General features: G+C 34.7%; 1 protein-coding gene across 1 annotated transcript in view; it reads right to left on the bottom strand.

Annotated features, from left to right (window-relative positions):
* The window catches only part of Pcnx1 (pecanex 1), a 151,168-nt gene that overhangs the window by 8,766 nt on the left and 120,853 nt on the right, over positions 1 to 21,549 (bottom strand). The window contains exons 21-32 of the mRNA XM_019204323.2: positions 21,137 to 21,278; positions 20,253 to 20,430; positions 18,720 to 18,828; positions 17,448 to 17,577; positions 14,651 to 14,709; positions 12,571 to 12,786; positions 8,924 to 9,177; positions 7,419 to 7,649; positions 5,162 to 5,262; positions 4,171 to 4,321; positions 1,438 to 1,668; positions 368 to 642 (exon numbers count right to left, since the gene is read on the bottom strand). Of these exons, the coding sequence (XP_019059868.1) occupies positions 368 to 642; positions 1,438 to 1,668; positions 4,171 to 4,321; positions 5,162 to 5,262; positions 7,419 to 7,649; positions 8,924 to 9,177; positions 12,571 to 12,786; positions 14,651 to 14,709; positions 17,448 to 17,577; positions 18,720 to 18,828; positions 20,253 to 20,430; positions 21,137 to 21,278 (2,077 nt within the window). The remainder of the gene's footprint in view (positions 1 to 367; positions 643 to 1,437; positions 1,669 to 4,170; positions 4,322 to 5,161; positions 5,263 to 7,418; positions 7,650 to 8,923; positions 9,178 to 12,570; positions 12,787 to 14,650; positions 14,710 to 17,447; positions 17,578 to 18,719; positions 18,829 to 20,252; positions 20,431 to 21,136; positions 21,279 to 21,549) is intronic.

Here is a 21,549-nt window from a genome sequence, read left to right as displayed (position 1 = left end):
TTTTTTTTTTTTTTTTTTTTTTTTGAAACAGGGTCTCAGATGTAGTTCTGGATGTTCTTGAACTTACCATGTAGTTCACAATGGCCTTGGACTCACAGTGATCCTCCTGCCTCAATCTCCTTACTGCTGGGATTTCAGGTGTGTGCCACTTTTAACTGCAGTTATTCATTACATTTATCTAATTAGATTTTGAAGATTAAAATGCTCAGATTCTGCTTCCCGAAGTTCAAATTAACAGGTTTATATTGTACCATGGCATCCATATATTTTTTTTCTAAAAACTTCCCAGGAGAGCTAATGCACATTGTCTAACAAGATAAAGAGGGTCAGGATATACGCCTCTCAAAAATGTAACTTCATGCCTTACCTGTGCCAAGTTGACACTATGAAGTTTCTTATATTTCCCAAGCTGATAGGGCCTCCAAGAATTTTTTTGAGCTGTTCATGGCTGTCTGAGTAAGAGGTTGTCAGGGGAGAGACAAAGATCGGGTAGCCAATAGGCTGATCACAAGATGAGTTTATCATGTTTCGTAAAGCTTGCTTTGCATTCTGGATGCTACCTCTCTCTGGGTTACGGTTACGTAGAAAAACAAGTTCCTGCTGTTGCCCAGCCCACAGACCTCGGACACATTCCTTATTCACCTGGAAAGCAAAACATAGGAGAATCAGTTAAGGGGCCAAGAATACAATTCAGAGAAAGAAAAGGGCAGAAATGAGAGGGATATGTAAGACAGTATGACAACTTGCTGTAAAAAAACTATAACTATATGTACATTATATCTGAATAGGAATGAAACAATTTTCCTTAGTTACTAGTGGACTGTTAAGTAATAAGCATCTACAGAGCTCTTTCTCCTACTCTGTCTTATAAAAATAGCAAATAAAATGAGAAAGTAGCATATACTTCAAGTTTAAAGGATATCAGTGGTATGTGGGAGCTGATTAAATGATGTAGATAAAAATAAATCATCACAAACTATCAAAATAAAACAGAAAGTCTGCTGAAGATATTTAGGTGCACACATCCCTGAGGACAAGTTAGTGAATTCTTTACAGTAAGCTTCTAATCACTATCAAGCATAAATTATTCTATTATTTTGTAACCTAAGAATCACATTACAAATATTAGCAATATGGTGCTGATTTTTTAATAGATGCTGCCCACATTGCATATGTAATAGATAAAAGACCTGACATAAAAGAGGTACCAACACTGAAGTAAGCAAAATTTTTAAGGCTTTTAAGTACTCAAGAAAATGTCAAGAACAGAGTAAAGCACTGACTAAATAAGTAAAAAAGTACTCAGAAATGCTAAATGCTATAGTATGGTCATATTTATTATTTTCTTTACGAAGTTTCAATCACTATAAAAAACTTTGAATCAAGTTATCCAACTTCTACTTTGTTTAGTCACAAATAAATGACTACAACACTCACTTTAATGACCCTGAAGCTCAGGTATCGTCTGTTGAGCATGATGATTTTATACTCATTGGTGCCATCATCCATGACATGTCGCAGAGCAAGCAAGGAGGGAGAGTTGGCAAGAACTGCACTCCGCCACGCGGGGTCCCCTTCATGGGCTATCACAAGGTTCTTCTCGTGAGATACAATGGCATCATAGAGCACAGTGGGGTCGTCATACTCATCTGGGGAAGTGAAATGATCCTAAACACAGAAATATAATATATATGTATATATTTGTGGAAAAGAAAAAAAAATGACTTCCAAGATAACTCCTAATTCTTCCAGACTATCTTAACATAAATATTTCATATCAACAAATTATTATTATTAGGAATAAAATTATAGGTTCTTAATAACTAAGGAATTAGCTCTTTTCTGCTATACTATTACTGTGAATTCTCCAGTCCAACCCTCTCCTCTAAGTTTTAAACAAATATCATCGCTAATTTTTATGTACTGTTTTTCCTCTTTCAAGATGATTTTTCCCATCTTTAGTCATTTTTTCAATTAAAGTTATTTCATTGTTATCAAAAATATATCATTTTTCCTTAGTATCTAGTCAATGCCCAGAATAAGTGTCCCAGTGTAGATAATCTAGTCAGTCTTCCTTGAAGAGCCTCTTGGTCTTAACATTTACTCATTCATTTGATACTCAGTACTACCACATGCATGGTGCAGGTAGTATGAATGAAACACAAATATGTGAAATGTATTTTTCTTTTACAGACCTACAAACTATAAGGGATAGATACCAAAATAATAATAACACAAATCGGCATTTCTAAAATGGTATGATATTAAGAAAGTACAGTACAAATATTGGCTGCCTTCATATTTACAGATAAGAAGATGATGTATTTCCATATCCAAGTAAAGTAACTCACTTGTAGTGTAGTCAATGACTGCAGTGCATACCCCCAAAAAGAAGAAGAGTAAGAAGGCAGTCCCCTCAAGGGTGTAAGTCCTTGGGTTAGGGGGATAACATCTACAAAAATAATACTGTACATGTGAAAGATGCTTTACAATGTAAAGGTGTTTCTAATATATCATTTCACTTTCCTTGGACAAGAACTTTGTCAAAGAGGTCAAGATAGAACCTACACTTTACGTTATCTCAAAATTGAAGCTCAAAGAAGCTGACTGGCTTCCTAGGCTTACAAAGTTTGTACGTGGTTAAGACCAGTCATCAACAATGCTTCTAACACTACTTTAGAAAATTTTTGAGTGGCACTCCCCTCAATTAATGTCTTGCATGAGAATCCTGGACCCTGAATCTGCTTCTATAGGACCTAGTCCAGCTCACCATTCATAATGTGAAAGGGATTGGCAACCACGGACTCCTGAACATCACACAACAGTCCTGGACTTTCTGTCAGCATGGAGTTTGCACTGTACCAGCTGATTATCTGATGTCACATAATGTGCTTTCTTATACCAAACAGTTCCATTAGGGAATGAATGAGATTTCTGTACAATAATATTAGTAATTATCTGAATGAAAAATGAAAGTCCAGATACTGGCAATAACATTATTAAAAAAAATACACAAAGTTGGAAATCATGAAGCACATGCAAAGCAGAGAATGTTTAATCTTATTCAACTATTTCATTTCATTGGGCTTAAAGTGTGAAAAATTTTGAAGTTTAAAACATTTTAATATGAGTTTTCTTTTTCCTTTAAATGCACTGAATTTTATCTTAAAAATTTAGTCAGTATGAACAAGGATATTTCCATTTGATCTCAAATGAGTATTTTCCCCATTGTCTTCAAAATAGTATTCCATTTTTCAGAGATTTTCAAATAATCTATCACTTATTAGCAATGCTCCTGAAGAATGGGGTATTAAAAGTAATTCTATACTTTAGATTGTAGTAAAGTCACCTGAAGAGTAGTTTACTTTTCATTTTGTGAGAAAAGATTCAACCACATTTGGGCATAGCAAATCCATTTACTACCTAACCCTACTGTGAGATCTGATAATTGAAGTCAAGTATAATGATCAGAGGATCTCAAGTGCCAGTACTTAATTTCACAATATATTCTTTTTTTTTTTTTTTTGAAACAGGATCCTGCTATGTAGCTGAGGTTGGCCTTGAACTTGCAACGATCCTCCTGCATCAGCCTCCTGAGTGCTGGGATTGGGTGCCTGGCTCACCAAATATCTTGAAATGATCTAAGGTTCTGGAAATGTACTGTGGCTCTCATATTAAATGTATTATCCTAGTAGATTTATTTAAGACTAAATCCATCCTAACCTACTATTATTCTATGTGACACAGTAAATAAAGTGCATATCTTAGTAACAGCAGCACTTCTGCCACTCCTCGGGTGTTAATTACTCTGCATTTGGAATTCACAGGCATTCTTTCAAGGAAGAAGCATGAATTATAATCACATAAAAGTCAAGTACCACAAGGGTCAAAGATCTTTATTTTCAGTTTATCACTGCTTAAATTTTTCTCTAAATTTCATTCATATCTGGATGGGTTACTCTCTAATAATAATCACAATTTACTATTTTAAAACACAAGTTCTGGTTTTTAAGATTTACTGTCTTTCCATAAACCATGGCTTTCTATGGTTCAGATAAGAGTGTTTCTCAAAAGTTCTTAAAAACATAACGCAGAAGTCAAATGAAGAAGTATCAGGTATACTCTAGCAATGACTAATAATAATAATTTTAAAAAAGCTCATCTTCTTACCTGATGAAGTTTAATGGACATACGAATTCCAGGGACAACTACTTTTCTTAGCAATTCCATGTCAGCAAAGATCCATTCATCTCGAATTGAAGAAATACGGAAATCTCCTTTAAATAGGGCATGCAATCCATAGAGGAATGACTCTAAATTACTGTTAAGATTGGAGATAAAAGTGCATATATTTTGGCAACATATTCACAACATTGATTCTTACATTGGCTATGCATCAGAATCATCTGGGAGGGTTCTGAAAATACAGCTTCCAGAACCTAAGGTCAGAACTCGTAAATCAGAATTATATGAGGGTTCTGTTTGACCTGTGATCTTTGTGAACCACTGTTAAATAGTGGATCCCTAGGGCTGGGGACTAATTCAGTGGTGTGCACCTGGCTGGCAAGTGCAAGATCTTGAGTTTGAGCCCTGTACCAAAACAAACAAACAAACAAACAAACAGTCCATGAAAACAAACAGATAAAAAGCCCATAAGTTAAAATAAACTAAGGAGTCTAATGTAAAACATGTGGTTACAGGAAGAATTTATAACATGAATTTCTTATTTCTAACTCATTTGGATATTTATGTCAGGAAGTTCAATTTATATTTAAAGTCCTCAAATCTAATACATAACTACATTAAAAATATGGATGTTCTGGATAAAGAATAGAATAAAATATGAGAAAAATAAAAGTAGGTGAGTATATTAGGAAAAATACACATTATAGATGCGAGATTGATTAAATTCATAAGGTGATATTTTAAAATGTCTCATATATACATTATCAATAGCTATTCACATGTATGGATTTTAAAAGCCAGATATTAACCAGTTAGTAGAACTCAACCATGTTCAGCAAAAAAGGATCTACAGAAACATAAAATTGAAGGAGACACTGGCAATAGAGTAGCATAAAATAAAGCTTCCATTAAAACGTATTTCAGACTTAAGATCATGTAGCTTTCTTACTCCCTGAAAACAGAAATGCTTGTCTACCTGGACATATGGTGGGATGCAGTCCCCAAAGCTCTCCGTCCCAGAACACAGAGTCCATAACAAAGAGTCACCAAGGATGAATCTTTGTCCACATCCAGTGGCTTTAAAAAAACAAATAGTTAGCTATCAGAAAAATATGTACACATTTAAGAAATCAGAAGATATTTAATCAATAAATCAGAAAGAGGATTAAGAACTTAATTAGTACACACTTAGAGAAGGAATGGATGGCTTTTTATTTCTGTGTAATAAAGAACACTGCTTTAGAAGAAAACTGTAAAAGAGGAATGTGGGGGTGCTTCTTCATACTCTGGTGAGGTTCCTGGAGGTTAGAGCCAGCAAATCTCCACGGCTTACTAAACATCCCCAGGAAGAGGTCATTCTGGGAACAGTGATTCCAAGAACAGAATGCACCACTGTAGGAGGTGGGGTCATCTTGTTCAAACAAAGGCTAGAAAAAAGAAAACTGAGAGCAGACAGGAGGGGAAAATGCTACTAATAGTTTTCTTCTATAACATGAGTAATAATAATGAGTAGAACACATAAAGCTGAACTGGTGATAACAAGCTCTTTAAAGAGAATGGGGATACCTATGTTTAAGTAAACTCTTTAAATATATATCAGCAACCAGGAGGACTTCCTTGAGCTACGCCCATGACCTCAAAAATAATCTCTAAGGGAAAGGTCCTTAAATTTAGGTAGATGAAGTCTTGTTCCTCAGTGAGTAGTGAGCTCCCACATCGTCTGAGCCAGAGAAAGGATATTAGAATAACATGACTACTCAAAGGCACACCCCTAAAAAAGTCTAAGGATTTGAGAACAGTATGCAAAGCATTTAAAGTAGATTTCTTTTATGAAAAAATAAAACTGCCCATTGTATATTTGAAAGAAGTTAAACTTTGAGGTTCTCTATATCCAGATGTTGTTTATCTTTCTTTGAGCCTCTATGGTTATTTTATTCTTATTATTACTTCTATAAAAATATGTTTTTCCGATTAGAGTGTGTTGCCCATCCAGTATAAAAGCTCACAAGCCATACTCAAGAGAAGAAGTACAAGGATTCTCCCTATCAGTCTTATAGAAGAAGTAAAGATAAAAGATGCTCACATGACAAGGTGCCTTAAAGTACATGGAAAGTAAGGAGTAAGCCAGGTGTTGACTCTGAAGATCACTGTGCACACCCTCAACCATGACAAAAGCACTGGCTGTTAAGTGATGCCTCACTATGCTACATGGTGTCAAGGAAACAGGATGCTGCTGATTCAAATATCCAAGGCTATTGGTTGGAAAGCAATTTTGGTGGAAGGAAGTAGCTCTGTAATCACAGATCTTGGTACTGTGGTTGTATTACATGAAGTCTGACTAGGGTTATGGCAGTGCCATGAGAGTCATGAGACTAGGAGAGTGCTGGCTGGGGATTTCACCCAGTGGTTCCGCCACCCACCTCACAAGCGCAAGGGCCTGAGTTTGATCTCCAGTACCAAAAAAGAAATAGCTGCTAAAGTCAGTAACTCATCTTACTTTTAGCATAAGTTGTTCTAATGTGTGGACGGAGATAACACTTGAACTAAAAATCACCCAGGATGACATATTTTACATCCCTAGGCTAGACTCACTGAACTGGAATTTCTCAGATAAGGCCCAAGAATCTTCATTTTTACAAGTTTCTAGGCCATTTTTTACTTACACTAACATTTGAAGACCCATGGTCTAGACGTACACTATGTAAATATAGTAGCCACTAGTCACAAGAGTTATTACACTTAGATCAATTACAATTAACAAAATTTAAAGTTCAGCTCTTTAGTTGTACTTGGCCACATTTCAAATGTTTGAAGCCACATGTAATATTAGTCCAGGATTCTTCAATCATCACAGAAAGTTCTAACAGATAGCACTGGTCTAGACTTCGTATTTGGGACAAAGACTCTCAATTATTAAGTTTAGTGGGCAACCCTTAAGAAGGACTAGATTTTAGAGAGTAATGTGCATAATTTGAATTTCTGTGCATAGAGACTCATGCACAGAATGGAGGAGTGCTGCCTGGAGAACGAGATCAGAGCACACCCGAAGAACCACTTTTCTTAATCTGTTTTGGCAGTGTTGGTCAGGCCCAATCATAATGACCCAGGTAGGTTCTCTAACCTAGAAGACCAGAAAGAAACAGCTCAACCGCAGAATGAGTAACAAGGATATTCTTTCCAGCTTTGGAAATATTTGGATTCAAAGAGTCGCAAATGAAATAAACCAATCCTACCTTTGCTCTACGAGAAGAGCAGTACTCTATCCAATTGAGATAAATCACACAGAAACTCTCCCTGGATATGCCTGCCAGCCGATGGTCATAGTCTTCATCAATGTTTGGATTAAATGTTGGGTCTACATCAACATAATTTCGATCTGCACACAGACGAAGTCCTTCCTGCATTGTCTCATTAGCTAGCCACTCTTCTAATTTAGAGGAAGTTGTAACATAATAAATGATACCCTAATGTGGAAAAGAATTCAGGGTAAATACAATTTGAATTAACTCCAACTCCTCAGAGATGTAAATTCCAACTGTTTTTATAGGTAATATAACTCCAAAATATTTTATTCTAACTCAATATAGAAGTAACATCATAAAATACAGAAACTTCAGATGAGGGTCATTATAACTTACCATACACTTCCTCTTAAAAATACTGGCTTTGCCTAGAAGTCCTCAAATTACTACTGCACTGTATTCTCATAAGACTGTTAGCAAAAATGGAATATTTTGTGCAGTAAAGGATTAATCCTGGCCAATGAGAGGTCTCTCGCCTTTGCTCTTGGGTCTTGAAAAGTAATCTCTAAGCTTTAGAAAATTTGTGTCAGAGAAAAGAATCTTTATGTAGGGGACCTAGAGTTGCAGGCTAACAACTTGTCTAAGAGACTTGGCTTATCCACGTGGGTGGTCAACCACGCCTACATGACTGCACTCCAATAATGATGTCGGACCCCACGCTCAAGACAGCTTCTTAGTTTGGCAATGTTCTGTGAATACTGCCACACCTTGGGGCTGGGAGAAATAGGAATCTGTGTAATTCCACTGTAAGAGAACATTTGGGAGCTTTTACCATGACGCTTCTGGACACTGTTCTTGGCTGAGTTTAATCTGTATCTTTCCACTACTATAACAGGGATATAATGTAAGTATAATGCTTTTGCTGAGTTCTGTGAGGCCTTCTAACAAATTCCTGAAATTACAGGTGATCTCTGGGACCCCAAAATTGCAGCTGGTATCAGAAATGAGAGTGACCTTGAATTTTACAATACTTTGATTCAGTTTGTCAAAAGCAGTGCAAAACAGGAGTTGACAGCAAAGGCTTAGGAGTTAAACACACCTCACTTTTAAATCCTAAACTCCACTTAGTATTTAGAGGATCTTTGGCAAATAAGCTTCTGATACTTAAGTGGTCTATTTGTTAAATAAGGAAGTAACATTTCTTTAGAGAATTATGATACACAGAGGTGTGTGTGTATTTATGCATGTGTGTGAATGTTCCTCAGCACAGTGCCCAAAACATAAAAGCTACAAAGGCTACCTATTCTTTATGAACAAATGCAATAAGTTCCATTAAAGAAACAGCAAACTCTTTGTAGGTATATTTTTACTGACTTTTCTGCATATTAAAGATTTAAATCACCACTTAGAAGCAAGGCAAACATTGAGTGCGTGTGTGTGTCTTTTTTAAGAAATGCCTAGATTATCCAAAGATATAAGTAGGCACATCCCCCTACCTTGACATAGTAAGTGGTGAGTACTTTCCGAAGATCGAAGACCTGAAGCATAGAAGCAGCACTATTATCAGTGATGCTATAACCTTCCAGAATATACTTAGTAACTATCACTTCCCAAGCAAGCCAACGTTGGCTAAAGGCAGCATTAAATGAAAGCACATGAGGAATATGTCCAGGTTCACAACAGCAAAATCCTTCATCTTCTTCTACGCCTTCAGTAATGGCCTCCACTTCCCGTTGTTGACAGTAAGTACCTTACCAAAAGAGAGACAGAGACCATTACCAAGGGGAAAAAACAGAAAATGGGGAGAATCAATGCCTCAAGGACAGAGATTTAGAAAAATGGACGCATTTTGTAGCAAATGAAAGTATGTGACTTATTTGCCTTAGAATATGAACTAACAAATGGTAGCACACTGGAAAGACTATACGTTCATCTGCTACAGAATCACAATGTACATTAGTACATTAAAGTTCTGAGAATTTATGCATTAATTTAAAATATTTTATATATAGTTTATTAGTACATGTATGTAGTATACAACATTTAGATTCCTTATGGGAAGTTGGCACATGTACATAACACATCTTAATTCCCTTTTTTATCCCCTTTCCCTTCCCCTCTCCCCACTCCATGCATCTCCTAAACTCGTTCCTTTTTCTTTGTACATGTTTACAGTAAATAATGTTTACATTCCTTGTGTGGAGTTGGTACATGTATATAACACATTTCTTTTATTTACCCCTTATTTCTTCCCTCCCTCTTCCTGTCCCATCTCTTGATCTCTTACCCCTTGGAAAAAGATCTATTTCCCTATTATTTATCTTTTATTTTTACTCTGAATTTCTCATAAAAGAGAAACCACATCACTCATAGATTTCCAATGGGTTTACAATTGCATTAATATAAATGAAGGCCAAATGAGTAAAGGTCCATCTCCTAAAGATTCAATTCAAAAAAGGACTGTGGAATGAGGACTGAATCATCATAGACACATCACTGTCACAGCTAAGTACATGTAGAAATCAGAATATAGGGCCAGGGATTTAGCTCAGAGGTTCCTCCGCCTGACTCACAAGCACAAGGATCCAAATTCAATCCCTGGTACCAAAACAAAACCAAAAAAAAACCACAAAAAAACAAAAAAACAAAAAACAAACAAACAAAAAACCCAGAATAGAAAGCTCCAGTACCAGTGTCATGTCCATGCTTCAAGTAGAAACATTATATACATCTGGTTTATTTGGCTATATGACTTAAAAGTTAATTATAATTTAATATTCAATACATAATTATAAAATTTTTACATTTGCCATTCTAACCATGGTTGGTATATTATTTTTTATTAATAAATCTTATTTCATTTTATCTCATTCACCCCCTCAAACCCCCTCCCCTATGTACAAAAGCTTTGTTTCCATTTTTGGTATGACTTGGACTTTTGATAGCTCAGCTGGTAGAGTGGACTGTAGTGGATTCATTTTTGGTATGACTACATTATTGTCACTGGAGATTTACCTGCTGATGCAATTTTAATTAGGCATTAGGTCTAATTATTCTGCACTAGCAAACGGGTCTTTGACATTACATTTTTTTGTACAAGGTATTTACCAAATAGGCATTTTTGTCATATAAAATTTACACAGAAAAGAATCTTGAGAATATTGGCACAACAGGAATAGGAACAAAGAATATGAATGAGTTTAACCAAGACCTATAGGAAAAGGCTAAAAAAATGTGTTTGACTTGAAGAAAAATAACCAAAGATCACATCAACATTTGAGCAAGAATATAATCATATCTCATGAGAATCTTGGGATAAACAGGAGAAAAGGCTTACATTATTTAATCATTCTATAAAACTAACAAAACATTAATTATACACTAATTGCTGTGTGATATAGGTGCTGATATAAAATGATGCTAAAACAAATGTGACTCCTGGCCTTTACAGACCTATACTCTTAAGAGAAGGTTGGCAACCTTCAACGCTGGGCCAAACGAAACTAAGAATGTTTTCGTATTTTTAAAAGATTGTTTAAAAAAAACTACATAGGAAACAGAAAAGCAGACTTTGTATAGATGTAAAGGGGATCTAGTGATGGGAGAAGGAAAAGAAGAAGAAAAGGAAGCAAAAAGAATTAAGATGGGATATATACCAATATCCCCATGATAAATGCACTTATGGCGTATTGCAAACATTTACTAATCACACATACATGCACATGCACACACACACACACACACACACACACACACACACACCACACACACACACATAGAATCCCACTAGTACTTTTCTTCAATTCCATCCTGGTCACACTGTATGAAAATTATAGCACCACTGAGTATTCAATTAGCTATAGCTGGAGATTTAGCTCAGAGATCGACTGCTTGCCTAGCAAGTGTTGAGACCCTGAGTTTGATCCCCAGTACTGTATCTGGTAAGGAAGATCTCCTAATATTTTACACAAATACAAATATTAGTTACACCTGTTTCTCCATGTACATTTGTTAAAATAAAAAAAAATAGGTAAAAAAATTTAAAAGGAAGTTAAAAGTGCTAGCAGTGTTAAATGTGGTGACAGGGGATGCTGACTTTCACATGTGTTTAGTTGGCTTACACTTGAAAAAAATGGGGCAAAAGTACAGAAGAGATGGAGTGCTACATAAATAAAGTCTCATTTCTAGTGGACAGAGTAACTACTAGAAAAGTACTCACTTTACCTACACAGCTTCTCCCTAACAAAGGCTCAAGCTTTCTGACTAATATTAAGGTAAAAAATACAGCTATGGAGTATGGATCTGGTTCAATCTTCTTTCTCGTCAAATGCTTTCTGACTTCCTACTGCAGACTAAAAACACTCGAAAGAACTTGTTAGTATAGATTAAGAACTCTTTAGTAAAAGATCTTAAGCCCAAATGTTCCCTACACCAGAAAAATACTCAGTAACAGGACTTGGAATTCCAATAAAATAAGTGACTACTTGGACTTACAAGGTATTCAATTCACAGGAATATCTGAATTTATAATTTTCTACATAGAAATGCCTTTGTCTATCAGTACATAAAATTGTAGAAGGCTGGTGGAAAGAGGGAATGGGTAGAACTGCTTAAATGGACATTAGGTTTTCTCCTGGAGTGATGAAAATGCTTTGGAACTAGACAGAGGTGGTGGCTGCACAATACTATGAATGTACTAAATGCTAGTGATTTCTTCATTTTCGGTTAATTTTAGGTTGTGTGAATTTCATTTCAATTAAAAAAATGTTGAAGACAATGGCATAGTATCTTTAGGAACATAACTCAGATAACTACTCTGCCTCACACAAAAACTCAGCATGTGCATTGAGCCAATATATTTACCTGGTCACAAAAAGGCCCAGCAAGAGACCAAGCACAGAAACAAAAGGATTTCAGTATTTTAAGGTAATTAAGGCAATTATACACACTAATGCTACTATTTTCACATATAACACCATACTGCATAAATGACTCTTGTGAATATGATACTTGAGGGGGAAAACTCTTAAGAATTACTCTTCAACAACTTTTTAAATTCCACAATCTTAAAGATTCAATTGTATGACTTTTGATTTTCATAGGAGTATATTTTATAAAAATAAAAGGTGAATGAATGTCTTACCTCTGAATTCAAGTCCCCGCAGCTGAAAAGTGACCAGGCCATTGCCTATCTCTATAAGGTGTACTAATGCATTGAGATAGTCAGAGGCAAGGATGAAACAGTCTCCAGTACTGTAGTTTCCCCATCGTCCTAGCAGCAAATCACCACAGAGGCTGTGTTGCAGGGATCTGGTTAAATGTTCATAAAAGATAGAATTCAGATTGTTGTCATCTGATCCTGTAAGAAGGGAGTAAAAAGAAATAAAACAACATTAAATCTCACCTTATGTCACTCTTACATGACAAATATGATTGTTTAAAAAACTCCCAGTTAGGGCTGTGTTTGTCTTTATGCGACAAGAAAGATAATACTCATATCCTTACAATTTCTCTGTCTAATTCAGTGGTAGACTGCCTGCCTAACATTCACAAAGCACTGGCTTCAATCACTATCACTACAAAAAGAAGAGAGGGAGAGGACCAAAAAGATGAACCAGGATGAGGAAAAGTTTTGAATTCAGAGTTACAAGTAACCTCCCTGATGGTTCCATGAGTGTGAGAATATGATTAGATGCAATCTAAGGACTTTCTACCTTAACGTTTGTAATTTATAATTCATGGACTATTACCGCTATTCAGTGAAATGTGCCTTATAATTAAAGCCATGCAAGAAAGGAAAAAAAAAAAAAGATAAAAGACTTCAAAGAACAAAAAAAACCCATCTGGTCAAGGAAGTGGGTAAAAAAATACAAGATTTTTTTTTTTTTTAAATACAAGATTTGAATAAACAAGGCAATCCAAAACAAAGAGAAGTTAGTTAAAAAAAAAAAACAACTTAGTATCAAGATAGCTGATATTAAGCAAAAATAAACTATATATGCAGATACAAAAGAACCTGACCCCCATTAGGGTTACCCTGTAAGAAAAGCATAAGTATAAAATATGATTCAATTCAGAAGACCGTATCTAGAAGTAATCTATCCAAAGCAACAACCTGTAAATAGTACCCAAAATACAATATTAGAGAATAAAAAGAGTCAAAGCTTAGTAATCACTTCAAACTTGATCAAACTAAATATTAAAAGAATAGAAGGGGAACCCTAGATTAAATTGCCATTAAAATGACGACATCTGATACTTTTTTTTTTTGGTACTGGAGACCGAACTTGGGTCCTTCTGCTTGCGAGGCTAGGCGCCAGAACCACTAGGCTAAATCCCCAGCCCAACTACATCTAATTCCATGACTGCCCACTACAAAAGTGCACTGCTTTGTTATGCAGGATAGTGTGGTTAGCAATCTGAGATTTTTAGCCTCTTGTAAGGTCTTTTTGTCATGATAATAGGTACTAATGTCAAATAACTAGTTCTTCTTACTTCAATTTTACAATAAAAAATCAATCTGATTCTTACAGTTTGGTTTCTCAAATGTAATGTTTCATGAAGGAATTTATGCTACATGAAGGAATTTATTAATAAAATTAATACAAATATTCTAGTTTACTTGAGAGTCATGTTCCCTTTGGTAAATTAGTACACTGAAGTTCTGACTGATTCATTAGTCTCTTTAGTTAAGGCAGTGAGATTCACTTTCTCTGTCTCAGATTACCATTAAGTATGCTGATATAATGTTTCCCAGATGACAAAACTAAAAACCAGACTTCATATAATGGTACCACCACCAAACTGCCACCCACGGAAGCATTATCTTGAGTGTTTATTTGCCCCCTTTACCCAAATGACATCTTTTTATACAACAGACTAAATAAAATTAATATTTAAACATTTAGGAAGGGGTGGAAGCAAATACATGAATGAAGTATGTATCAGTCTGACTGCATACCCTTCAACACATACCACTAGTTTTACTTTAAATGCTTTCTACCTATGTAAGAAAAAAAATCTTTGAATGGCATTTTTAAAATTTCTATTAACATTATTAAAATGCATTTTATAAATGGCTATATAAATTGGGGTATACTCTAATTCATATATACTTTGCTAAAGTAAAACAAAATAAAACACAGGACATATAGTTTTACTTGGAACTCATAGAGGATTCACAATACTCCTTAGACTTGCCTCCTTACTCATAAATATATTACCTGGATTTCTATCAAGTTGAGAAGCCAATCTGGTATTTGAATGATCCACTCGTTTTGTGCTAAGAAGACAAAAATAAAACATTTTTAGTAATTTTATACTTTAAAAAAACTCTAATAATTAAGAATGAGTGAGAAACTACAGGATACTGTTGAAATAAATCAACCTGTTTAGGAAAATCTCTGGAGAAAAATCTGTGATTAGTGTACTCTTTGGTACACAGTCTTAAGGATAAAGTTTTGTATTTTCCCCTCCCACCTTTACTACCACATACACAGCATTTTTTTCCTTGTGTGTTCAACTGCGTAGTGTGGACAAAGACATCTATGACTATCATGATAAAAAATTGTCCAGGTGTGGACTCTATACGTATGGTTCTCAGAAATTCACTGTGTGTGAAACCATTCTCTGCAAAGGAACATCTGTTAATGCCCAGTGGTACTGTAGTCTTTAGAAGAGCAATTCCCAAAATGTGGTCAACAGAACTCAAGATTCTTTCAGGGAGTCTTCCAGATCAAAACTATTCTCTTAAACATGCCGAGCTGTTACTTGCCTTTTTCACTATGTTAACAAGCTGCACTGGTGGCGCAAAGGCAGTGGAGGGTAAGAGCTGCTGCCTCAGCAGGAACGAAGGCAGTGGCACCAAACAGCACTGTCCTTCACGGCCAAACATGCACAAAGAGACAGACAATTCATTCACGCAAAAATGTCCCTAATGACGTAGTAAAGTTATTTTTATCAAATCTCAACATCTTAGTACAGGACTCTTTATAATGTTCTGTGTGGCAAAATGAGAAACTACCCAGCACTCCTGCATTTGGCTGTCTAGAGGAAAAGCATTTGTGCAACTGTCTGAATTGCAAGCTACACTAACAGCTCGTTTCCTTAGAATACCATTTTTACTTGAACACCTGATAGAGAAACTAGAAGATAATTCAGATGTATTATTCAACAGACACTGCCCAAAAATTTTAAAAAATGAACCTGCACTTCAAGTAAAAAAAAAAAAAAAATGGAAATATCTGTTGACAATGATACAGAGTCAAGAAAAATTAGATTTTGAGAAAACAGATCTACTAACATGAGGTTGGTAGCTTCCCAATACTTAGCAACTTTTCATTTTGAGGTTCATAAACACATTTTTAAAAACACTGCATAATGAAATGTGGTGCTCAGTGAAGCAATACTTTCCAAATGACCAATATATAATGTAATAAAATTATGCATGAGTAAAAGACCTATTAAAATACAAACAGGTGAATTTTGGTGTACTAGTTTTTATTTGTAAAAGTTCACAAATACAGGTGAGATTCTACGTTGTGACTTTTAATAAAACACTATTTGTTGAGTTTAGCAAAGGATCAAAAATATTCAAAACTGTCTTAAAATACTTTTTTCAACTACCAGTTGGTGTGAGGCCAAAGTTTCTTCATATATTTCAAGGAAAACAATGTTCTGCAACACACTGAATGCAGAAGCAGATGACAGACTCCATCTGTCTTTTAATAAACCAGACATTAAGAAATCTGAAAAACTATAAAAAGCAAAGCAATTCCTAATACAATTAGAAATCTCACATGTTTTGGTAGGTGATGAAATATACTTATTTTTAATTTAGAAATATTATTTATGCTAATATGCAAAGGATATACTCTTGTTATTAAAATAAACAACATTTGAAATTTTTTTTATTTTTCTGTATTGCATTTATTTGTTGATAGATAAGATTTGTATTTTAAAAACTGGCATTTTCAATAATTTTTAAGAGTATAAAGGGACTCTGAGACCAAAAACTTTAATAGTTGCTATCACAGAACATTACTTTGGACTAGAAATTGGCACAGAAAAACAGGATGTAAATAACCCTGAAATTCACCAAAACAAAAACCATTATATACAGTTTTAGACAAAGGACCAGAGCCAAATTTTCAAACCCACAAACTAGTTCATTATTTCAAAGGTGAAACCACAACTTTTCCAGTGTTTATATGCCAATGTATGAAAATACAGAAAGGCAGTCATAAATAACCAGTAAAATTATACACTAGCTCTTTCCAAATCAATGTGTTAATGCGTATTTAAAATATTTGTGTTCTATAACTCAATAATTCCCCTTTTACAAATAAAGAAGATGAAAAAGGCCAATGATGGTTATTAAACATTAAATAGCTAGCCTAAAAAACTAAGTTTAAATGGAGAAAACACTCTATGCACAAAGATGGTCTTTAAAAACTTTGCTTTCTGAAAAAGAGATAACTTATACAAGTTTAGCTGTAGAAGTAGCCACCGTATCTAAGAAAATTGTCATTTTATTGGTGATAATAATATAACATGGTACTGCATGAAGTTTCAGAGTATTATAATGTGGAATAATTCTTTAGAAAAGATTCCAAAGTGAGTATATTTAATTAGACTTATGTTTTTTTAAATCTCAAGGAGAAAAGATGAGAAAATAAAGTCATTTTCCCCCAATTTTTCTATCTTTTATATAATTTTCAAATTTTAAAAATATTTGTAAATTTCTGCCAGGCATGGTGGTACATAACTGTAATGCCAGCACTTGAGAGGTGGAGGCAAGAGGCCTGCCATACATTCAAGGTTGGCCTGAAATACTTAGAGCAAGACTCTGTCTCAAAAACTAAAACAAAATTTACACATTGCTTAGCACAAATATTTGGACATATCAAATTATGAACATTAAATAACTACTAGTAACAATGCTATCAATAGTTTTCCCTTGCCAAAAAAAGAAAGAAAGAAAGGAAAGAAATTGTTTTCCAAGTATTTTACTTTACTCACTTGTAATCTCTCTCCCAGAATTTCACAGGTCGGACATATGAAGTGATGAATATCGCACTTCCCAGGAAGGGGTTTAATGGGGTAGAGAAGAAGGCTGACACAGCAGCCTGAATAAAGAGCATGGCTGAATCTGGGAGAAAACTGGGTAAGGAACTTAACATTGATTTGAACACACATGCTAAAAAAAGAAAGAAAAATCTCACAAACACGTTTACGTTACAGCAATTAGAGCAATGATGATGAACCTTTTAGAGCTTTTAATAACAGACAGCCCACTGCGGCATGCACTATGCCACAGGTTCACCACTACTGAACTCAAGAGAACACAGATGTGGATGTCCACTGGCCAGCATAAGGTCCTCCCAACAGAAAGATACACTGATGAGGGACAAACTGGTATGATGTTTTGAAGGGAGCCAAAACCTGTGTGTTAATATGCATTTGGTAAAAGTCTGTATGTTGATCTTGGAAAGAGATCTTTAATTTTCTAGGTTAAAACTAAACCCTGCAGATATCAAAAGTCTGTTTCAGTGTCACTGGGGTCAATAACCCTTAGTGTTACTTAGAAAAATAAGAAATGAGTACAAGCCAGGCATGGTGGCATACAATTTTAATCTCAGCACTCAAGAGGCTGAGGTAGGTGAGTTCAAGGCCAGCCTGAACTACATAGTGAGACCCTCTCTCAAAAAAAAAAAAAAAAAAAAAAAAAAAAGAAAGAAAAGAAAAGAAAAGGAAAGGACAGAAAATTTCAGACAGTAGTTACAATCCTAAGAAAAAATTTTTATTAAGAAATATTTCTAAATATGTTTTATACTCATTAAAAATTCCTAGACTTCAATAACATTCACAAAATGGTGGCACACACCTGGAATTCCCAGTGCTCTGGAACCCTGAGGCAGGAGGATCCCAAGTTCAAGCCCAGAAAGGAAACTTAGTAATTTAGCAAGACTCTCTCAAAACTAAAAATAAAAAAGGGCTGGAGATACAGCTCAGCATAAAGACCGTGGGTTCAATCCCCAGCCTCACAAACCAAATAAAATTTTAAATTAATAGTACTTATTACAAAACCTTAATCCTTACATCCAAATGACCTGTAGGAAATAATGTTAAACAAGTTTTAATCTAAATCAGGAAAGCCACAGACTCAAAAGACTACGTATTTTTAATATGTTATACAGTAAGCTATATTTTTACATCTGTGAAAAGTTATGTCTATAAACCAACATTCTCACGAAGGATATGACTATCCACTCACAAAACATTAGAGGATACGGGGCACTGCAAAGGGCTGAGCAAATGCATGGAAAGCAGAACCCCATGTAATCTGCCATGGAGCTATATAGGTATACACGAACTGCAACTTATAAAGGAGCTCCCAAAGCTGCAGGAAGAAGAGAAGAACAATCAGTAAAAACCTTATCAGATATTTGAATAAGAAAACAAAAGTCCCACAAAACATATTTTCTTGCTAATAGGGAAATGGCATTAAAATAATGTGCCATTTGCATAAAGGAGAAGTTTTATTAATTGCCAACACATTGAACTTATTTTTAAATAAGGATGCTATTTTTAAGTAAAGACAGGTAGCTGACTTGTGCATTTGTGTTTCATGCATTTAAGAAGGGTTATGCCCTCTATCAGGCAGCTACTCTAAAACAGGGATGCTGTGTTTGTCTAAGATTACCTCTGCATATTAAGAAATACAATTTTAAATCTAAGTATTTAAATTTATGAGAAACTATGTTTCTTTACACAAAAAAATCCCGTGATTAACTTTCTGACTTACTCTGCTTAACAAACATGCTTACAAGAGGAAAAAAGTGATACAAGGTATATAAATCAGTGGCTGAACAAATATAATACTGAAATGTTTTAGAAAGTTTTCATCACAATGTTGGAACTATTGCTAAAAACCTTATTCAGATTAATGGCTTTCCACTTTTACTGTTCCCATCCTAGGTCAGATAGATATCCATCATATCTGAATCACTGTCACAATCTCTTAAACTGTTCTCCATACCTTCAGGTTCTCTCTTGCCCACTTCATCCCAAAAGTGGCTGACCAGGCTAACTTACCTAAAATTAGACTTTCATTGTGTATTGTAGCTATTCATTTGCGTTAGCTCTCTGTTACCTATCAAATGGGATAATATATATGCCAAAGTCCTTTGTACGTGGTCAGTGTTAACATGCAATCTAAATGGTATTTATTTAATTCACCAGCAATCTGACTGTACAACCTACTTAATTTAGAAAGGTAATGTGGTTCAGCAAAGCGATGCTTGAACCGAGAGGCAGAAGACTGAGGTCTTATCATGTTGTTTTTAAAGGGAATAAGAATACTTATAGGTGGTAATGAATTTTAGAAGCGTTCTATAAACTTCAGAATATCCAGTCAAGCCAATTTCTTGTTGTTTCTGTATAGCTTTATTGTCTTCATTCATCTAATTAGGTAAATCTTCCACTAGAATTTGTTAAAACTTTTAAAAACTTCTAGTTTTAGAATTACTGAAAGCCACACTCTTTGGAAGATCTCACATACTTAAAAATATACACTTTTCTGATTTTCCTGTATACTGTATTTTTATCTCTCTAGCTCTAACAAGGATTATATGCATCTTTTAGGGATTATAGTGACCAGCACTGCTTAGGGATTCTAATATGTTCCAAAATAACTGGTTGACTGAAGAAGTATATTACTAAAAAGACAGTAAATCAAATGAAATATAAGCATACACTTTACTTAGTAACATATTACTTAGATAGATTTTACAGACAGAAATATTATTTTCACTGATAAATTACCTTGTTGAACAGTATGGACATGAAAAAGAGATCCAACAGCATAGTCTCTGAAAAAGCTTCATAGTCGAATTTGAAAAAGAGCACAGTAAAGATGACTGTGACATACTGGTATGTAGGGCTGCTAAAAGAGGATCGCAGCAACTTTAAGCCAGCAATGGTGATCATTAAAGCACCTAATCTGTAACAGAAAGCACAACTCATCAACTCATGGCTGAGAACAATGGAACATTTGTGCTGACTTTAGAAAAATCACTTCATTTACTAAGCTTACAATATAGAGATGAAATTTAAAGATAATTTATATGGTTAAGCAAATCACATCCTGTCTGGATCCAACTAATACCACAGTCTCTTTTAATAGTGTGTATTATATTCTTATACTCTGCAAGTAAATATGTTTTAAAAATGAATAGTATTGCAATAGTGACAGCTGGTTCTCTAGCATCTCAATATTTCTATCATTTTAATATCAATTGCATTTAGCACATGAAAAAAATCTATTTAACATTTACTCCTCAACATGCACCTATTAGTAGACAGGCCTATAGGATAACAATATAGGTAACTGACTATCCATATGGCATGACCTACATGGTACACACAAAAAAACAGCTAGCTCCCAAATCTGCTATCCAATATTAAAAGCTAACCTTACTTCATAATGTCATCTCATAAAAAGTTTCAGCTGACAATGAGATGCTTGGAGTAGTCAATGTGTGAAAAGCCAAATGGATATTCAAAAGAGGGAAGTCAAAATTTTGCCCCTAATTTTTTAAATCTCACAGTACACACCTTGTACTACAGACACACTCAAAGCTTATTTGGAACTTGATCAACAACTTAAGACGCTGCTTATAACAACTTCCAGTGACTACTGTACTTACTCTGTATCCAGTTTCTTTGGACTGGCAATTGTCTCTGCACTGCTGCTAAGTTCATTGAGAACAACCAGTGGATAGATGATATTCTTCTCCACAAAAAGAAGCCACACGTGAAGTTTTTCAAACCACATCATAGTGGCTGCATCTAACAAGGCAATGTAAGTCAAAAAGACCACGTATCACCTAATGTGTATAGTCTTACAATGTGGTAAGAGGGGAAAAGCTTACAGGTTGAATTTTACTATATACTATAAATAAAATAATTTTACTATATACTATAAATAAAATAATTTTACTATATACTATAAATAAAAATATACTATAAATAAAATAATCAATTATCAACTTCTATGAATTCTGAAACACAAACTCCATCTTGCTTATAACTTACATTTAAATGAATTTCATTGTAAACT

Source organism: Fukomys damarensis, unplaced genomic scaffold, assembly GCF_012274545.1.
Source record: "Fukomys damarensis isolate Sample0158 unplaced genomic scaffold, DMR_v1.0_HiC HiC_scaffold_21, whole genome shotgun sequence".
Lineage (NCBI taxonomy): Eukaryota > Metazoa > Chordata > Mammalia > Rodentia > Bathyergidae > Fukomys > Fukomys damarensis.
The sequence above is the reverse complement of the archived record's forward strand: the minus strand, read 5'-3'. Positions and strand labels throughout refer to the sequence as shown.